General features: G+C 49.1%; 2 protein-coding genes across 2 annotated transcripts; one reads left to right on the forward strand and one right to left on the reverse strand.

Annotated features, from left to right (window-relative positions):
- Positions 1-611: 611 nt before the first annotated feature.
- On the reverse strand, positions 612-3,440 carry LOC130266320 (serine/threonine-protein kinase pim-1-like). The gene is made up of 7 exons (XM_056515626.1): positions 3,405-3,440; positions 2,620-2,791; positions 2,415-2,518; positions 2,272-2,322; positions 1,582-1,948; positions 997-1,173; positions 612-715 (listed from the first exon to the last, which is right to left on the reverse strand). Exons 1-7 carry the CDS (start codon positions 3,438-3,440, stop codon positions 612-614), a joined length of 1,011 nt encoding a protein of 336 aa, XP_056371601.1.
- Positions 3,441-3,714: 274 nt separating this feature from the next.
- On the forward strand, positions 3,715-5,762 carry LOC130266325 (translation initiation factor IF-2-like). Its single transcript, XM_056515630.1, has 4 exons — positions 3,715-3,819; positions 3,953-4,097; positions 4,447-5,166; positions 5,456-5,762. Exons 1-4 carry the CDS (start codon positions 3,715-3,717, stop codon positions 5,509-5,511), a joined length of 1,026 nt encoding a protein of 341 aa, XP_056371605.1. The 3' UTR covers positions 5,512-5,762.
- Positions 5,763-20,212: the final 14,450 nt, after the last annotated feature.

Consider the following 20,212-nt stretch of genomic DNA (forward strand, 5'->3'; position numbering starts at 1 on the left):
CGGAGGCTGCCCCTGGGGGGGCTGAGCTGGGGAGTCCCGGGCTGGGTGGGGGGCACCCCCCCTTACAGTGAGGAGGCTCTCTGGGGAGGAAGAAGGCTCTGCCATGAGCCACGAGGCCTGGCCTACGTTTGCCTGCTGCCCGTTGGAGAGAAAGAAAGAGAAAGAGTGCATCAGGGCTCAAATGACCTTTTGGTGCTTCTGGTTCTTCTCCCGGCTTTGCTAGCAGAGCAAGGTCTGTGGCCCTGCCACCCGCTGGCCGTGGCAATGCATGCAGAGCCCTCCCTCGTTTCACTTCAGGAGAGCCCAGGTGCCATTTGCTTCAGCTTGAAAGGACAGCGCTTGTTTCACTGTTGCATTTCTTGGTTTGTTAAAGCCCCTCCTAGCCCTCCAGTGCTGGAAGACACAAAGTTCCCATGCTGAAGGAAAGGCTGGGAAAGCTTGAAGAAGGCCGAAGGGAGCACTGAGATTCCCCCTTTCCCCAAGAGCTTTCTTCAGCTGAAGCTGTTGGCAAGGACCAGACTTGAGAGCCCGCAATGGGTTTGTGCTTGTTTTATTTCTGGGGTCCTGCGTGGGACGTGGTAAGCGGGTGCTGCACAGGCTCCGGCGAGGCATCAAAAATGCCCGCCCCACACCCAAGGGTGCCAGAAGATCTGCTCCAGTTGTGGCCGGTCGGCGGGGTGCTTGGACAAGCACCAGCGCACCAGATGTTCGCACTCTGGGGAGAGAAGCCAGGAAGCGCCGGTCACAGGCAGAAGGCTCCTGCCCGGCTGCCGCCCCCAGCGCCCGCAGGACCCGAGCCTCCCTGCCCCGTGCGGGACAGCGGCACGGCGGGACACGGCCACCCGCTTCAGCCGCGCGTGCCGCGCCCGGCCCGTCGGCACGGGCCGCCTCCTGCGGCCGGCCCTTGAGGGCACATGGCCGTCCCGCCGAACCGCCTGGGGGGCTGCTGTGCGCCGCCATCCGCCACAGCCTGCCTTCTTGAGGCCGCATACCAACCTGGAGAGACCTGGCGCCTGAAGACGAGCTGCCCCGACACGATGGCGCGGTCGTCCCCGAAGGGGAGGCTCCCGCAGACCATTTCGTACAGCAGCACACCCAGGGACCAGACGGTCGCCGAATGGCCGTGGTAGCAGCCAAGTCCGATCCACTCGGGAGGGCTGTACACGCGTGTTCCTAGGGGAGACAGGCGGCGCTGTCCGGGCGCAGGCCGCTGCCTTGCAGAGCCTGGCAGACAGCCGGCCTCCTGGCTGAGGCAGGGGCGGCACCGGCGGGTCCTACTTCTCCCGGAGGCCACCCCACTTCCCCCAGGCAACTGGCCAAAGGCAAGAAGCCGTTGTGGAAGGCAAAGAAGGCCAGCAGAGCAGCCCACGGCCTTGCCGGCCAGACAGGCCCAGAGGCCGGGGCCCGGCTTATGCAGCCCCCTCTCTGACGGCAGAGCCGGCTGACGGCTGCCCTTTGGCACGGGGCAGATGCCGTGGGCCAGGAGCCGGCCGTCGGCTAAAGGCTGCTGCCTGCAGCCCCGGAGGGAATGGGGCCGTGCAGTGCCTGGCACTGGGAGCAGGGCCCGGGCTGGGGGCTCACCGGCAAATCGTGTGAAGGCGCGCTCCTGGAGGAAGGTGCCGCAACCGAAGTCGATGAGCTTCAGCTCGCCGCTCTCCGGGTCCACGAGGAGGTTCTCCGGCTTGATGTCGCGGTGCAGGACGCCGCAGGCGGTGCAGTGCCACACGGCCTCCAGCACCTGGCGCAAAAGCCAGCGCGCCACCTCCTCGCTCAGGAACTCCTGCTCCAGCAGCAACTGCAGGAGATCCCGAGATGCCTCCGGGCGCTCCATGACCAGCAGGAAGCTGTCAGGCAGCTCAAACCAGTCGAGGAGCTGGATGATTGAGCGGCAGCCAGAGCCCACCTTCTCCATGAGCACGATCTCCAGAGGAACACGGGTGCCGTCGGGCTGTGAGGAGGAGACAATGCCTCCAGCAGGCCTGATGCTGCCCTGTGGCTGCTGCGCTGGCCCCCGCCTGGGATGCCCCGGCGACCCCTCTGGGCAGCCTCTCTGGTGCTTGGCCTTGGCGCCAAGCGCCAGGGGATGCTTGGGAGGTGGCCCCTGCCCAGCCCCACCCCGGTCTCTGGTATTGCCAGGCCCGCCATGCCCTGGCTCTGGCTCTGAGCCCACGCCCGCCATCCCCCCGCCATCCCCCGCCGGCCACTGCCGGGGTCTCGGGCGTATCCCAGCCCTCCCCGGCCCGCCCTGTCCTGCTGGCCCCGCTCACGCACCAGCTCGTCCCACTGCAGCACGCTCTCCCGGGCCACGCGTTTGATGGCCACCTGCAAGCCATGGAGAGAGGCGGGCTGAGCTCAAGCCCTGTCCCTCCCCGTCCCTGCCCCTCCTCCCACGCCCGGCCCTTGCGGCCACTCACCGGGCTCCCGTCTGAGAGGCGGGTGCCCGCGAAAACGGTGCCGAAGCCGCCGCTCCCCAGCTGCGGGCCCAGCTGGTACAGCTCCTGCAGCTGCTTCTTTTGCCCTGCGGCCAAGAGCCAACCATCAGCCTTGCGCCCAGGACCCCCCTCCAAAATGCCCGCCAGTCAGGCGGGCCGGGCCACCGTGGGGCCACCTTGCTCTCACCTGCTTCCCGCTGCGTGCCGGCCAGCAGGCCACCGCCTCTCGGTGGTGGTAGTGGGGCGCAAGTGTGGCTGGGACTACCCTGCTGTGTGCTGACACCCACCACTATGCCGTGGGTCTGCTGGCCAGGTGAGACTCCCTGCTCTCCACTGTCCCTGGCATTTTTGCTCTGTTCCTCGGGTCCCCCACACAGTGCCCGTGGACGTGGGCCAGAGGGCCTTGTCACTGAGGGACTGCCAAGCAGACTGGAAAAGGCTGGGAGAGGAGAGTGCCCACAGGGAGCTGCCTCCCAAATGGTGCAGGCCCCCTTGCAGGATGGTGGGGAAAGACCAGACCTCTGGGAATCAGTCCTGGGAAAGGTTTGTGCCCCTGGCTCACAGTCGTGGTTACTTTTACTCCTGCCAGGGAGATGTCCTGTGTCTCCCCACCACTGTGCTCCCGGATCTTTCGTCACCTTCTCCAGCTTCTCAGCACACAGCAGCCACGCTGGGATCTGCCTGCCCTGGCATTCATTGTGGAGGTGAGCCTGATGGCCAGCGCTGCCTCGCTGAGCTGCCTCCCAGCTCTCTGTGCTCTCGAAGCCACAGTTGTCTGGGACGGTGCCCGTGCCCTGTGCTGCTCTCTGGGCCCAGCCCTGTGCGGTTCTGGGCTCTTGCTGGCCGGGTCCCCTGCCACTGCCCTGTGCCTTTCAGGTCCTCAAGTACCAGAAATTGAGTGGAAGCAGCGGTAAACTCGTCCTAAACATCTTGTCACGGCACCTGCAGAGCGAGTGCAGGGAGAAGCGCTACCTGGCACTCAGGGCCGTCCTCAAGCTCACTGATCATCCCTCGCTGGTGAGAAGGGGGCAGTGCCTCAAGCTGTGCTGGGGAAAGCAGCCCCTTGTGTTGGCTGGGCTTCGGGTGCTGGAGCAGCTGCTCCCAGCTCTCCTGCCTCCCGGTTCAGCTGCCTGAGTGCTTCGGGACAGGCCTTTGGCCTCCGAGGCCTGTTGCAGCAGGGTGGGGTTTCACAGACTTGTGTTCCACACAGGCAAGAAGAATGTGCAGCCTGTCTGAAAGGCTTGTGAAGCTCCTGTGGGAACCAGACAGAGAGATAGTTAGGATGGCAGTGATGGCCCTGAGCTTTATCGTGGTCGAAAACGACAAGCTGATAGCCAGCCCCATCACCCTGCAGCTGGCTGAGGCGCTCCTGCCACTCTTTGACCACGTAAGGCTCTGTGCCCCCAGCCATGGCTACTGGGAGCAGCCCAAATAATTTGTGCCCTGTGGATTTGCAGGCCAGTGCACAGCTGAGCCCCAGGCATCCGATGCTGAGGTCTTTTATTTTTCCTTTCATGCAGGATACTAGCCAGGTGCAGCAGGTGTCCATACTGCTCTTCCAAGCGCTGGTCACTCTTCTGCTAGAAAAAGAAGAAAAGGCTCTGAAGACCCAAGTGCAGCAGAGCCTACTCCCACTCTTCATCCACTGCCATGATAAGAATCGGCGTGTGGCACAGGTGAGGACTCGTGGGCTGTCCGTGTCCCCCTGGGAGGGGCCTCGGCTGCCTCCTGCCCTGGCACCCCCAGGGCTGCAGCCTCCTACTGGCCTTGGCACAGGGACGCGGGTCCTGTGCCCTGAACTGCGGTGCCATCTCCACATCTCTGCTGCTCTCCAGGCATCTTGGGAAACGCTGCATTGTGCAGCCACATTTCTGGAGAGGAACCATCTTCAAAAACTGGTATATAGGAAGAAGCTGTGGAAGTTCGCCGAGTGCCTGGTAAGGACGGCCTGGAAGCGCCAGGCTCAGGCTGGAGCAGCCCCTTGAGCGCGGCGCTCACTGTGTGCGCTTGGCAGCTGTGGCCCTGCCCAGTGCTGCACGCAGCGGCCGCACGGGCTCTTCTCCAGGCTCCTGCGGCCCCGAGCCGGGGGCCCACGGAGCCCCGGCCCAGCGGGGCTGCGGGGCGGGGCGGCACCGCGGCTCCCCGGGCACAGCCGGCCCTGTGCCCCTGCAGAGCCCGGCCCAGCGGCTGCTGGCCGCGCCTCAGCGCTGTGCGGGCAGGGGAGGCCGGGGCCGGGCGCGGGCAGCGCCTGGCAAAGGGGCAGAGCCCGCCCCGAGCCTTCCCTCCCGCCGCTCTCCGCAGCTGGCAGAGGACAGGAGCCGAGCGGCCGAGCACCTGCGCCAGGCCCTGCCGTACCTGCGGAGCCCACAGGAGCCCCTGCGAGACGCGGCCATCAGGTTCATCGGTGAGCCCGGGCTCCCTCCCCGCCCCGCCGCAGCTCGGCCCCAGCCCCGCCTGCTGCCCCGGCAGCTTCTGCCATCCGGGCCCGGCGCCGTGGAGCCCCGGCTGCCCTCGGGGCTGCTGCCGCCCTCTCGCAGCCGTGCCTTGGGCGGCAGCATGCGGCAAGGGCCCGGGCTGAGCCCTGCCGGCCACGAGGGCGAGTGGCCACAGGGCTGGCAGCGCCGCTGGCAGGGAGCTGTGCCGCTGGGCAGAGCCGTGACAAGGTCTGTGTTCCCAGGGATGGCCGGGTGGTGCCTGAGAGGGCAGGAGGAAGAGCTGCAGATCATCTGTGAGGGTGAGTGAGGGCAGCGGGCTGTCAGCGGGGCTGGCAGGAGGAGCTGCAGGCCCTGCCCCGGCTGCGGAGGGCTCTGCTCCCTGTGCGGACGGGGGGCGGCGTGGGCAGAGCACACGGAGATTTCAGGGGCACGGGGGGATTCGTGGCCAGCAGCTTCGTGCTGATCCCGGTGATTCCCTGCTCCCTCCTGGCTATGGCTGGAGCAGGATGGAATGGCCCTGGCACGGGAGTCTCCTCGGGTCCCTGCAGATCTGGGAACTGACCGTGGCTCTGTTCCTTTCACTTCCAGCCCTTGAATACATGGGAGATGACAGCAGCCCTGCCAGTTACAAACCTTCCTGCTGAAACAGCGTCCATACAGGGGCTTCCTACTCCTCATATTGAAAGCTGCAAGATCGATAACGTGGGGCGTGCATGAGATGGCATCATCTGTGCGGCAGTGCCTGGCTGTGTTGTGGGAGCTCTGCCAAGAGCTGATCTTGTAGGCTTTGCCTGCTGGGGCCACCTGAAACAGCGAGGCAGCTGGATTTTTCTTTTCTTTATGTTTGTTCTCCTTTTTGTTTTACTTATTATAGGAATATAGGATGTGTTGCAGTAGACAGACTCCCAGGAGCTTTCTTTTGCTGCCCAGGGTCTGCAGGGCACTGGGGAAGAGGTAGAGAAGGGTGCTTGTGCTCAGCAAGCTGCCCAGGCATGCAGTGGTGCAGGGGAAATGGCCAGACGCCCCTTGGCCTTTGGTGGTTGTGCTGAAGCCTTTGTGCTGGCGACAGAGCGGGTGGGCAGGGGCCGGAGCTGCGGGGATCCCTGTGAGACGGTGCCTGGAGATGGCCACGGCCCCTGTCCCAGCCAGGAACCGCCGTCAGTGTACTCCTGCCAGGGTGTTCCTGGCTGGATTGCTGAGGGCTCCGTGATGCCTCTTGCTCGGGCTCCTCTGGAGCTCCTGTGGGGCTGCAGCGCTGCTGCTGGGCAGGGTGGCCGGGCTGGGGGAGATCCTGAGGGTATGGGGTGCTGGGAGGCCGTGAAGGGATGAGGGGCTGTGGAGGCCCTGATGGGACAAGGCAGTGGGAAGGAATGAGGGGGATGTGTGAGGGAGTGGGTGCCAGGAGGCTGCAAGGGGACAGGAGGCACCTGAGGGGCTGGGGCGGTGGGAAGCCCTGAGGAATTGGGTGTCAGAGGCCATAAGCAGCCCCTGGGCAGCTGCATTGTTCCTGACACCTGCCTGCTCTGGTGCTTCCCCAAAGCCTGTCCCACGCTTGCAGCAGAAGCCTCAGCAGGAGGGTGGGGACACTGCTGAGGTGTCCCTCGGGCTGGCTGGCTGGGGACAAGGAGGGCAAGGCTCCCATGCTGGGGGACGGGACAAGGTTCGCTCTTTGTCGATGCCCAAGGCATGTCACTGTGGTTTGTTCAGATACATTGCCTGCCTTTAGTCAAGCATTTCTGGTACCTTCAGAAACCTTACACTGACGCCTGCTAGTGTTACAAAGGATACTTAATTACTAAAGTTCCCAGTACAAATAGTTGAGTATTCTGGGTACCTCAGCCCATAAAAGGACGTAGTTGTGCTCTCAGGATTCCATGCATATCTGGGTCACCAACACGTGGTCATGGAATTGGGAACGATATACACTCATGTGATTATTATGTTCCTGGCTACCCCTGCAACTTGATTAGATGGCCTGGGATATCCCAAGAGTGAAACTCAATTCTCAAAAGCACATCCTCCATGAGATCTGTTCCATGTACTAAGCTCACTACCAGTACGATTTAATATTGGAGTTGCACAAAAATTTGCAGTTAGAAACAAGATTTGTTGGGTGGGAATCCTGGTGGGCTTGGTTACTATATCTCTACATGATGATGGTCTTCTCACCTATGTGTCACAAAGAAGGGGACTATCTTGCACTAGGTTATAGTCTCCCATTTTAATTTGCATAATGCAAAAATCCTGATAAGAATCACATGAAAATAAAAGCATACACTGCTTGTTAGAAAGATCACAGATGCACATGGTCACTGTAATAATCTCCTTTACAGGAGGTTTGTGAGTTTCAAATTTACAAGCCATAGAGATATTACTTTGAAACTGGACAACAAAGGCAGGCAAGGAGTCAGGTTTTCCTCAATCTTCAACTGCTCGTCATTAATCCTTATAAGAGTGTAAAGTGGTGTTAACTTTTCAATCCCTTTTAGCCCATTAGGTCCTGATGAATATTTTTGAGTGTTCCATCCACCAGGATCTTGCAGGCCAAGGAGATCTTGATGGTAATGACAGTTGTCTGCTGTGGCTTGGATTCCAATTAGAAGTATCAGGAAGATGATGACCATGTGAAACACATCTTGGTTTCTCCTGCTCTTTCTGAGGTCTTGTTTTGGACTGCACTTGCCTTTTACAGAAGTCTTTTGATTCTGGAATAAGGTATCCAAGAGGTTAACGCTTTAAGCTTTAAAGGCTGTATAAGTGATTAAAAGTACTAAATTGAGTTCTTTCCATTTTGGCAAAAGACAGTTTCCCTCGGGGATTTTACGTATATCTGGTCTCCATGCTGGAATTGTGCGCAGGAGCAACCTCTTGCTCTTGTGCTTGAAATGTGTTGATTACCTTGCTGCAGCTATTGTGTTAGTTGGACAACACAGTCCTGGAGATACCCCTCCCCAGCTTGTACAGTATCTTCCCCTTGATAGTTATGCTTATCTGGCATTCTATGCAGTATTTCAAAGGCATTCAGCTTTTCTTTTGTTCTTGGTCATACTCAAATCCATAATAAAGCCAAAGGTAGGGCCCGAGGCCAAGGTGTGTTGGCCTCTTGTCCAGTTTTGACTGTCTGTTGTTGGATCAGATAATTCATCTTTTCCACCTGGCTGCTGGCCTGGGGCCAATATAGCATGTGCAGGTGCCAGTTGATTTGGAGATTGTTGCAAAATTGCAGTGCAATATTTGCTAGGAAATGTGGTACTCGATGGGAGAAGATGTCTAAAAGCACTGTGAACAGGGGCCTTATGTTGTTGAACAAAATGTTGACAACTTCTTTGGCATTATTTGTTTGAATTGGGAATGCCTCAGGTCCCACTGAGAAGGTATCAGTTAATACTGAAAGATGTTTATACTCTCCTTTTCTTGGCAATTCAGGAAAGTCATTTTGCCAGTGTAGTCCAGGATATTGTCCCTTGTCCATTGTGCCAAGTTCAACGCTGGTTCTAGTTTGTGGATTGCTCCTGAGACATTATTTCACACCCTTGGGTTACCTGCTTTACACTAGAGTACAGCTTGCATCTTACTGTTGTCCTTATCAAATAATTATGTAATGCATCCCCTTCCCAATGTATACGATTATGTCCATCTTTAATTAATTTTCATAATGATTTTTTCAGGCATAACTGTCTTTCCCTGAGGCACTGCAAAAACATTATGGTTTTGCTCTGCTTGCAAATCCTTTGCTAATTCTACATCTTTCTGAGTATATGATATATATCATGGTCATATTGTTCCTCACCTTTGGGAATTCTGCCTGAGTCTCAGCATGGCTTTGTTCTGCTACTCTTTTTGCAGCCTGGTCAGCCAACCTGTTACCTCTTTTGGGGTCTATTTCTCCTGTCTGAATTCCTTTGCAGTGCATAATTACAGCCTCCAGCAATTTTAAGATTTCCTCAGAATGCTTTATCTGCTTTTCTTGAGCTCTCAACAATCCTTTTTCTTTCCAAACTGATTCATGGACACGTATTACTCTGAAGGCATACTTGCAATCTCCTCATCAATTGCTGCTTTCTCCTCAGGCTGGTCAGAGGGCACAGGTTAAAGTGATTATCTCTGCCTTCTGAGCTGACTCATAGAGGTAGGGCTTCTATCCCCTATTGCTCCGTGCTAATCGTATATCCTGATTTTGCTTGATCTTACAAAGCCATTCCCATCTGTGTACCAACATTCTGCTCCTGGAATTGGGGTTTCTTTAAGATCTGTTTGGCTGGAATAAAGGGGACTTAATGGTTTTGATAGTTATGTTCCAAAGGTTCCTCATCTCTCTGGTGAGTAGCCAGGAATGGATTAACTAGAGAAGAGATTACTTCTGTAATTCCATGTTGTTGCACCAAAACTGCAAGATATTTAAGGAATCCTGAGGGTGAAAGCCAACGCCCACCCTTTTTGCTCAAGGATTGCTGCCACTGAAAGTGAGATAAACACAGTTATTTGTTGACCTAGAGTGAATTTCCAGGCTTCTTGGGCATTTGAAACAAGAGCAGCAACTGCTCACATACAGTTAGGCCATCCCCTACTTACCTCACCCAGTTGTTTTGAAAAGTGTGCTGCTGCTATCTTGTATGGCCAATTGTTTCAGCCAGTGCTCCTAATGCCATCCCTGGCCTCTCAAAAGAGAAAAGCTAAAACGATCTGAGACATGTGCCAGGCCCAGAGCAGGTGCTCTTTTCAATTCCCCCTTCAGCTCTTGAAAGGCTTTCTTACCTTTGGACGTCCATTCCAGGTCTCTGGGATTGTTTTTGAACAGCTGGTACAGTGGCTTAAGCAGCAGCCCACAGTTAACACCACAGTTAATACAGCCTCCAGTCATTCCCAGAAAGGTTCTCAATTCTTTGGCATTAGTAGGTTCTGGGGTCCAGTGTATGGTTCCTTTGCATTCCTGTCTTAGTCCCTGCTGCCCTTGGGATATTTTGTATCCTGGGTAAGTGACTCCTTGTTTGATTCCTTGAGCTTGATTTCTGGATACAACCAAGTAGTGTAGTCTCTTCACCCGCTCCAGGGACGAGAAGGGAAACACAGTTTTAGCTGTGCTTTTTGTGTAATTTTAAGTGTGCCTCCCTGAGAGTGGTTTTAGTCCCTTTGTAAAAATGTCTGAAAAAGATAAAGATGCTTTTTATGCTTTGCTAGCTAAGTAAAATGCCAGACCCTCCCAAGGGGGAGAAGATTGGGCATATAGTAACTGGTTTAATCTAGAAAATGTGATTGATAGGATACATTCTTTGCAACATGAAACAAAATTCAAACTGAGCAAGAATAGTCAAACCATATTTTGCACAGTACTAGGTGCTTGTCTCTCAGCAGCTGTGCAAGCTCTTTTCAGACGAGTGAGTGAAGAGAGGGCAGTTATAGACTCTTTGCAAAACTTGGTAGAAGCCTTGCAAAAACAATTAGAGCAGGAAGCAAAGCACATAGAAACTTTGCAAGAACAATTAGAGCAGGAAGCAAATCACGTAGAAACTTTGCAAGAGCAACTAGATGAAGAAAGGAACGACAATCATGCTTTGAGAGATGAGATTCATTATTTATGAAATGAGAATCATTCTTTAAGAGCTGCCCTAAGACAAGAACACACCAACACTTTAAAACCCACTGATTGGCCAAAAGAAACAGAAAAGAAAGAAACTAATCAAATATATCCTCAGAAGGAAGTAATATGATGAAAAATAATGGAGACTATTGCTGCCCTAGCTTGAGACCTTTGGTTAAAACAGGTTTATCAATGATGAGAATTTTAACCCACAAATAACCACTACAAAAATCCTGTACACTGCTACTAAATTATCAGAAGAAGCAGCTAGTGGGTACTGGGGACATGGGACTTTCTTAACAACAGAAGTCAAACGTAACTTATGGTCCCCAACTCAGTGTGCAGTTTATTGGGCAGCAGGGCTTAACCCTTTGGAAAGGGGAGACCTTGTAGCTTTAGTTGGTACCCCCGACCAACTCCTAGAAAACATTCAAAAAGCTGCTTGCTTGCAAATTATACATGAAATAAAACTCACTGCTGGCTATAAATCACCTATGCAATTACCTGTAAATGTAAAACAATACCCTCCTCCTTCTGGTGCCACAGAAGGGCTCAAACCGGGTATACAGGACTTGCAAAACTCCCCTGTATGGTTAATACAAAAACCCAAACCTGACAATGTGGCTGTTTATCAATATATTGATGATACCCTTGTGGGAGGAGATGAAATAGAAGTAGGGGGAGATACCCAACAAAAAATAATCTCCCATTTGGAAAGCCCTAACTTGCAAACTGCCTCAGAGAAAATTCAAAAACCTTCTCAGGAAGTGAAGTTTTTGAAGATAGCCACTACTGGGATTGCCCCCCCTGATGGGGTGGCCCAGAAATTCTCAGTAACAAAAGGAACTGTAAAAAATCTGGCAATAACAGAAACTGAGAGCTTGGGTAGCAGCTACAACAAACCTGCCTCAGCAATTAAAGTAGCCTCTGCTTTCTGCCCCAAACAATCTTTGTTCACTAATTCTTTGTTCACTAATGTTGTTTCTGCTGAACAAATTATTGCTGGGGGATGAGGTGGCTCTTGGGTTGGGTTGCTGATGGTTATTTGGAATGTTTTCCAGCTTGAAGTGCTGAGTGCCTCCTTTGTCTGCAACTACACTGACTCTTATGCTGTGTTTAAAGGAGGTACAGAGTGGCTCCCTTTTTGGCAGCAAAAAGATTGGGAAGTTAACAGAATTCCAGTCTGCATTACATGCTGAATAGTTCCATCATTTTAACCTCCTGCCTCTTTGTGGCAGATTCTGTTGTGTTTACTTTTCACAGAATAATACCATGGAACATGAAGATTCACTGCTGAATCCCTCATTGAACCTGTATACAGTTATGGCACAGGACCTTACAGCTGTGTTTTATTTTGTGAAGATTCAAAATCAAATTGAACTGTTGTACAATTTTCCTATGAAATTATGTGTGGTTAAAACAATATAAAATACTGAGGGGAGCTTGATGTTAATGTTATAACACCTACTACCCAACCACCGGTTATACTGAGCCTGAAAATTTTTGAAATTGGACCTCAGGTAATTCGGTAAACTAGCCAACAACAAATATTGTTTAATCCGGCATGGTCTTTTAAACAAGTCAAATTGCCAATGCAAAACCATGTCTCAGTAATTCAGCTGGCTTGTTCACCTTTTCTAGGGGTGGGCAACCTGGCTGCAAGACCAGGAGGATCTTTTCAAGAAACAAACAAGAGACATAAGCAGTGTTGTGGGAACAAGATTGGGAATTTTGAATAGTATTGATTTAGAAGTATTAATGAATAAATTTGCTAACATTTCTTTAGCTCTCTGCTGTATCCAGGCTCAATTGTGGATGCAGTCAGTTGCTGCCTCAATTATATGAGAAGTCGAGGAAGCCACTTTTCCTACTGAAATTCAGAGAATAATTTGGGATAATGGCCATGATTTTGAAAAAAGAATTCCAATCCTGGTGACTACCCCAGCATAAGCACAGCCACAGCCTTTGCACTGACCATATGTGATGCTTCAGTACAGTCAATATTCTCTATCATGGCATTAGGGCTGAATCACGATGGAGCTATTCTCCATCCTTTTGAGCATAGAGAATGGGGCTGTCAAATTGGTGAAAAGTAACAAACTATTAATTTGGAAACTTACATTGTCTGGGAACAGCAAGGGTTAATCTGTAAAAGTAATGCAATCAAAGCTCAAGATATTTGCTTAAACATAGATCAGAATGTCTGTAACTTTGAAAGTTATCCAAAGGAGACTCCTGAAACACTACTGGGGTATATGAGCAAGGGGTGTGCATGCTTAAGAACTGCTTGTAATTTAGTGTTTGTAGAAAATGCAGCAGTGGATTTAAAAAAATCTTTCAAATTTTTGTGTTTGTATGATTGGTATTAGTAGTTTTAGTAATGTTAAGTTTTTGTTTTGAAAATAGTCTTAGAAAAACAATTGTATTTTAGCTAATATGATTGTAATTTGTTTGAAGAATTGTTTCAATCAATTTTGTTGTGATTATTTTGCTTTATTATTTTTGTGTTTATTTTTTTTTCTTTTTCCTTTCCTTTTACCCTTTTCCTTCTTATCCCTAATTTTTCTGTCCCTGTTTTTCGGGATATGCTACCGATGGCAGGTCGTGAAGATGCCACAACGTCACAACATCATGCTGATGGAGTTTTCTCGGCGACGCTTGTTGGTCACGGGGTGGTGTGAGAGTCTGTCTGAAAATCTCTCATTTGTTCTGCCCAAGGACCCTCGCCTGAGGCCTAAGAATACCCCTCAAACTGCAGTTTAATGGCGCTGGACAGGGATGGGAGGAACGCCAAGTGATTGTTCTCCGGTGTGCCCATCGGACCAGGACTGGTTTCTCAGGAGATTGATTTACAGCCAGTCACGGTGCACTCAACTGTGTTTACTCGAGAAGGCTCCCACAGGTGTGAGAACAATGAACTGCTCCGTGATAGAGTGCCCTGTGTTTGTTTCATCGACAAGGACTCGCTTGGGCTTGTTGTGGGTTTGTTCTGCCAATGGAACCCAAACTGTACCTGAAAGTCCTCACCTGTTTGGCCAGTCGCCCGACGCCTTGGAAAAGACTATAAAAGACACGCTCAAACTAAAGACCCCTGAGATCTCCCCGGACGGCAACGGAGATCTATTGGCTGGTTCCACGAGGATCGTCTGCCCCTCTTGGTAGCTATAATCCCAACCCCTTTTCTCTCTCTCTGTCTGTCTCTCTCTCTCTCCGTCCCTCTATCGCATTTTGTTGGCACTAAATAAAAGTGCAGTTTTTGCAAAATAAACTGGTTTTGTCCCCTGCTGTGTCTTTTGCGCTTTGAGATCCCTAAAAGAACCTATCAGGACTCCGCATGTGGTGTGGACCCTGACACCAAGGCGGCTTTGTGAGCACTGGGGGATCCGAAGCGATGGAATCCGGATCAGAGCGTGTTCCCCCGGCGCCCATCCCGGGCTCGGCGCTGTCCTTGGGGATTGTGGCTGTCGTGGACTGTGTTCTGGTCACAAAATAAATTATCGCTTATTTTGATCATATTTATTTCGGCTGAATCTCTTTATCATGTGTAACATTTTGATTAATTTCTGATGGACTGTGGGTTTATTTGCTGCTGGAGTAGTTGCTGAATATGAATCATTTTGAGTAATGCACTAGAAGAAAGTATTACAGGGACTTCAAACATTTTGTGTTGTCAGGTAGTAGTGGCTTTCCAAAATGTTGTTTAGGTTAATTAATTCTATGTGTTGGTGTTTAGTTTTGTTTTGTTTTGTGACTTTTCCAGTAGTTTATGAATAGTTTTGAATAGGAGAATGCTCATTGTGGTACTTTAAAATAGAAAAGATTCTATGCAGTAATGGAAGCTGGAATTTATTTTGTAGCAGTCTAAAAATGTATTTAGTGATGTAGTGGGTAACGTCTGTGTATAAATATTAAATCCCTAAAGTGTTAAGAATGAAATATTGTAGGTGTATTGAAAATCTATTATTAAAAAGATTTTCTGAGTCCTGCAGTTTGTGCATCTGGGATCTCTATTATTGCTTGCCTCTAATTATTTCTGTTTCCAATTTGGTGTTGTTTTTTATTGTAACAGTGCTGTAGCTGTTGAATCTCAACATTTGAGTAAAATCTGTCTGCAATGATCTTATCTTTATATTATAGGCTGTAGTAGATCTGAGTCACTGCCATGAGGATTGAATTGTTTTTGTGAATGGTGGTGTGAAAATGCTTAAGGGCAATCTCTGACACAAAGAGCTGCCTTGTTTGCTGTTCTAAGTCCCATACTTAAATAGTTGATGCAGGTCCATCTCCTAACAATCCTGGTATAATATAGTGCTGGTTTACAGATGAATCCTGTGAAAAGCAAATTTCAGATGTCTTTTAAGAGATGCTCAAAAGCAAGAGCTTTGCAGTCTGTATTTTGACAGGATCTGTAGAGTGATTTAGGAAGTGAGTAAATGGTGTTCTGCTCTGTTCAAAGTCTTTGAATTGTTGAAAGTTCAACTGTAAAACTTTTCAAATTCAATGACCCTGGATGAAGTAGGAAACACAAGTCCTTCCCTTGAACTTTGAATGGCTTGTTCTAGCTGGTTCCTGAAAATGGTAGTTGAAGAAGATTCCACAGATATCAAAGGAGCAGCTGGGTATATCCCTAAAAGGCAGCTGTAGATCTGAAATACCTTGGGAATTAGAGACACATCAGTGAGCCACTTTTGAGTCCAACTGTTAGTGAAGAATCCTGTTCCAGAGAAATGTCAGCTTTTCTCAAGGAAGTTGAGCAGCAGGATATCATGGCTCATGTAGCTGGCAGGTATGAAGCAGACAAAGTGGGGCATCTGTAGAGATTAACCCTGTGACTCACTGATGACAACAGGATGAAGAACCCATTTGATCAGACTCTGGGTCTTAGTAAGAAATGAAGAGGCCTCTGTTTATTATATTAGGCCAAGTTGTTCCTTGTCAGGTCGTAGCAGCTGCTTGGCAGCAGGCACTGCTGTAACTTCAGCCCATCACATCTGGAGGCAGCCCTAGAAGTGCTCTGCACCTCAGCTGGTGCCAGAGCACAGGGACACCCAGACACCTTCTTTAGACCCGTGTGTGCCATAAACTGAAGGCATCTCCCCAAACCAAGCTGTCCAGCCCAGCACTTAGCACAGAATATGTCACTGCCAGGGACATCAGCATACAGAGAAAAATACAATTACAAAACCTATTGGGGATTTGATATAGTACAGGAAAAATTCAAATGTTGGTACTAACCTTCATAAATGAGCATATATACTAGCTGTTTTCCTGAAGTGTAGTTAAATAGTGTGCACTTTCCATAGCAGTTACATTCTTCACTTCATGCATTCACAGCAGGCAGAGCTCTCACACAACTTGTGTAAGGAAGGGCTTAGTTCAAATGAACCGTGCTGCTTCCTCTGAAAGATACAAAATTATGGAAATGACAGATGCAAAGTCATAGTGTTAGTGTAGAAACACATAATCACAGGATGATTATATGCAGGTGCTTTTATTGAAGAGCTCTGGGAATCAGGGGTACAAACCCAAATCTGACTCCGACATGGATTCGAGATGGACATGTTTTTATACCCTTTTTGTTACATAGCTATATATTAATCATTAAACCCATATTGTTCTATTGCATACATTGATTTTATCCAAGCATGTATTCTTGCTGTTTTCATCAGGACCCCCCAAACATCCTTTCTTACGATTCTTGTTACAATTCCATTGTTTCTCATGATTCCTATTGTGATTAAACAATAATTATATTCAATTACCAAACAGTCATTATATTTAACAATCATATTATTTATGATATGATGATTTCACAGGTGTAGACAAAGCTCGACATTCATTCCCAGAGCTGAGTTCCCTTTCCCAGCCCTACCAGACCCAACTTTTCTTTCCACCCCCTGAATCTATTGCATAAAATTCCCCTGTTTTAGAAAAATTTTAATCCTTCGATATCACTGTTACCAAGACCACAAATATTAGCTGATAGAATAAATCATACTGCACGTGGATAATCAAGAGATTTTACAATGCAGTCTAAACAATAACAAATCTTCAATATTGAACTACATTGCTGCTGCCTCAGCCACTCCCAGATGAATGAGGACAATAATCAACCACATCATACACTGATTATTTCTGCCTTTCAAAACAGGATACGGTGACATTGCCACTTGTGTTTACAATTCTGCATCATGTGGTTTATTGTCATTTTATGATTTTTACCAGTATCTGTTAATATTATTTTTCCTACTGGCTCATTTTCTGCTTTACAACCACAGCTATTTCAGAGATTTGTTTTGCTCTCAGACAGCAGCAGACAGCAAATCAGACCTATGTTTACTTGCAATGTTCAGTACCTCTTGGGAATACTTCACAGAGGCAATTTGTCATTCACAACGCTTTCTGATACTCCAGTGACAACTCAAGGGCTACTGGTTCATTACTGCAAGCTGTAGCAAAATGTTTATCTTTTAAATCTGTGGCTGAAACTAAAATAATCAGCATTAATTATTCAGCAACATAAAAGAAGTGATGAGCTTTCAATCACTATGAATCTAATCCATATAAAACACATTTTAAGTATGACTAAGATGAGCTAGATAAGCTCTTTTTATTGTTAACAAATGATTCTTTTAATCTTAAGGATCAGGGTCTCTTACCTCCATCCTTTATGAGATCTTCATATTGCTATACAATATCCCACAGGTACTTTGTGCAACCCTTCTGTTAATAATGTCTGTTGCTCACCACCAATGACACATCAATTTTGGTTTTTTTTGGTGACACAATTAAAATTATTGTTTGTATGCTTCTAAATCAAACTTCATCACACTTGTAAATTTTTTACCCAATTATTTTTGAAAGAACAGTAGAATTTCTCTTCCTGATTTGACTAAGAAAGAACAAAACATGAGGCTAGCAAAGAATATCGATGAGAACTTGTTTGTGTATGAGCATTTATTCAGCTGATAATTCATATCGGTACATATAGACATTGTTTTTAGATAATAGAATATTTAGCAAGGGTTTACAAAGTGATGTGAACTAACTATCAGGTCATTGCTTTAAAAGATTTGCTCTCTTCCCCTTCTTTTAAACTTTCTGTTCCTGAGAACCATAGGGAGTTGTAAATGATAAAGAAGTTCCATGGTATCAATGAGTCCAGTGGATTACTGACATTAAAATCAAAATCAAAAGTATACACATGCCTTGTTTACTAGCAAAAAGAGAACAGAAGAGAAATCTCAGTTTTGATTCCTGGACATTAATCAGATTTAAAGGAAATATTGCACAGAATGAAATACAATTTGGATTAAATTTTAAACCAGCTCTGCAATTCTCACCCTTAATCATTTTAGCAAAGTGTTTTCATACTAGAAGTACTTCAGAAAATAATTGGAAATAAAGTTCTATGGAACCATGCTGTCATAAAACATCTACCCTTTCTTAAGTTCTTCACAGAGAAGAATGAATATTCTATAAATCTGCTAAAGGGCAGAATGCATGGTTTAAGATGCTGAGCTCTACCTTTTGAGACACAGCGGGTACTTAATGAAGAGATAGTCTAAGAAATTCAAAAACCAGTATTAGCAGAGGGACAACAAGTTCTGAAGTCTTAGAATTGGTATCATTTATAATCAGGCCTGCTCTCTGCAGAGGGTTTGAGCTCCAAAGGCCAAGCAGAGCCTGCAGGACAGGGAGCTGAGCTGTAGCTGCAGTTCCAGGAGGGGTCCCGTTGGTGGCTCAGGAGCAGCTCCGGTGTCCATCAGCAATGTGCCCGCTCCTCCCGCCTGCTGCCAGTCCTTCCCTTGCAGTGCAGCAGGAGCTGCTCCCTGCCCCTGGCCAGCTCCTTTGCCTGCAGTCCCTTCCAGTGCTGGCACTACAAGCTCCCTCCTGCCTTCAGCCAAATGCCTGCCTGCACCTTGGGCTGCCTTTGCCAGGTCTCTTTTCCCAGGAGTTTCACTCCCAGACTTCAGCCCCAGCCCATTGGTTATTTCCATCACCAGGTAGTTTCACACAATGAACCGTTTCAGTTTTACCTCAGGGGTGAATCATTGAGATTGTGGTGCTTTCTCGCACCCAATGTCCTGTTAAGACCAAGAACGAGCTGTTTCTGCAGCTTAGTTTGTGGCTATTCCTACATCATTATATTCCACGCTGAATGACTAAAGAAAATCTATCCTTTTCCTTGCTAAACTGAGGCTGCAGCTTAGTGCAAATATGTGTGTGTCCTGGTTTGAAAAGACAGTTGTGCTAGGGAAAAGCAGGGCCTTCCCTCAAAATGGAGCTAATAAACCCTTCCCTCTCAATTAATATAATTTTGAAACTAAGGGGCTCTCAGGCAAAGATATGGGGATAGGAATGACAGTTCTTTACTAGTCTATCTAACAAGACAAACAAAACAACCACAACTATGAAATCAACACCAAACAGAGCAGTCACCCAGTTCCAGCCCTTCTTGGCCGCAGGCTCCCTTCCCTGTGCTGCAGCTCCCGGTGCTGGGCAGGGGCAGATCCCGCGCAGCTGCAGGAGTGCTGGGGCTGAGAGCGGGGCTGTCCCAGATGGGAAAGGGATGGAGGAGAGACTTTTGCTCACAGTGTCGGTCGTGGTGCTCAGCAGGGTGCTTGGAGACAGCAGGCTGAAGCGAGAAGGCAGCAGTGCGGGCTCCAAGAACAGAAAAGGGGCTCCCGGCGTTGGGATGGCGAGGTCGGGCAGCAGCAGCGCAGCAGCAGCAGCAGCATCCTCTGACTGCAAGAGCGAGCAAGGAAGCAAATGCCTTCCCCCTTCTTCACCTGATCCTGATCTTGTGGTGTTCCCCCTTTCACCCACCCCTTGGAGAGAAACTCTGGGAAAAAAAAGAAATTGAATCACCCTCTCTCCTGTCATTAGCCATCAGTGCTGCTTAACATGTCAATGGGAAAAAATTCCACAGAGTGTTTAATAAAACAAACCAACCCCAAATAGTGTGAAAAGAGAATAAATGTCATAATCCCCTTACATTTTTTCCCCTCCCCTCCCCAGTCAGGGTGCTGCCTGATGGGGTTCCAGAGATGGACCACAACTCGCAGACAAATAACCTCAGTCAGGTTCTATTACCCACAGATTGACAGACCTGTGAGGAATTGGCTGCCACAGCCTGTCACACACTCACCAGAGCTTAAGGATCAGTGAAAAAATAGGGACAACTGTTGATGTGGTCGCTCATCATGGAAATGAGAAGTGCCCCAAAGCCAATGTCAGTTTCAAAGGGAAATTTATCACAGATTGTTTCAACTGCCCTGCTTATATATGATGACCAATTTCAGTTCAAAGATGGCTACAGAATGGCACAACTCTGCTGACTCTATAGATAAAGACAGAAACATCCATTTCAGTTCCCACAATCAAGTATGTTCCAGGTCACTAAGTACTGCCCACATGTATTTCCATATATGTGTATATATGGATGTTTGTATATAAAGAACCAAACATCAATGGAATGATCTGAAAATCCACAGAGCAGGAGTTCTTCGCTCACTGGAGTCCCGGAGTTTTCTCAGCTGCCTTTGCCTGGCAGTTCTCAGCCAACGTGTGGCTCTGCTGCCATCCCAAATCTGCGCTTCCCTTGCCCAGCCTGAGTGCACGTGGGGCACGTGCTGGGTGTGGCTGGAGATTTCCATGGCCAAAATCCCCCAGCACCATCACCTTTACATCTGCTCATTGCTTTGGATAGCACAGAGCACACAACACCCATCTCAGCTGGCAAATGTCATTTCTTGCAGATTGCT

This window comes from Oenanthe melanoleuca, unplaced genomic scaffold (assembly GCF_029582105.1).
Source record: "Oenanthe melanoleuca isolate GR-GAL-2019-014 unplaced genomic scaffold, OMel1.0 S016, whole genome shotgun sequence".
Lineage (NCBI taxonomy): Eukaryota > Metazoa > Chordata > Aves > Passeriformes > Muscicapidae > Oenanthe > Oenanthe melanoleuca.

Bases quoted from the DNA above. Each gene is read 5' to 3' on its own strand.
- LOC130266320 (XM_056515626.1), bottom strand. From the start codon at position 3,440: ATGATCAGTGAGCTTGAGGACGGCCCTGAGTGCCAG. The intron at 2,519-2,619 runs GTGAGAGCAAGG...TCTTGGCCGCAG, and splicing joins CGGCACGCAGCGGGAAGCAG to GGCAAAAGAAGCAGCTGCAG. The intron at 1,949-2,271 runs GTGCGTGAGCGG...TCCTCCTCACAG, and splicing joins TGCTGCAGTGGGACGAGCTG to CCCGACGGCACCCGTGTTCC.
- LOC130266325 (XM_056515630.1), top strand. From the start codon at position 3,715: ATGGCAGTGATGGCCCTGAGCTTTATCGTGGTCGAAAACGACAAGCTG. The intron at 3,820-3,952 runs GTAAGGCTCTGT...CCTTTCATGCAG, and splicing joins TCCTGCCACTCTTTGACCAC to GATACTAGCCAGGTGCAGCA. The intron at 4,098-4,446 runs GTGTGGCACAGG...TGCGCTTGGCAG, and splicing joins CTGCCATGATAAGAATCGGC to CTGTGGCCCTGCCCAGTGCT.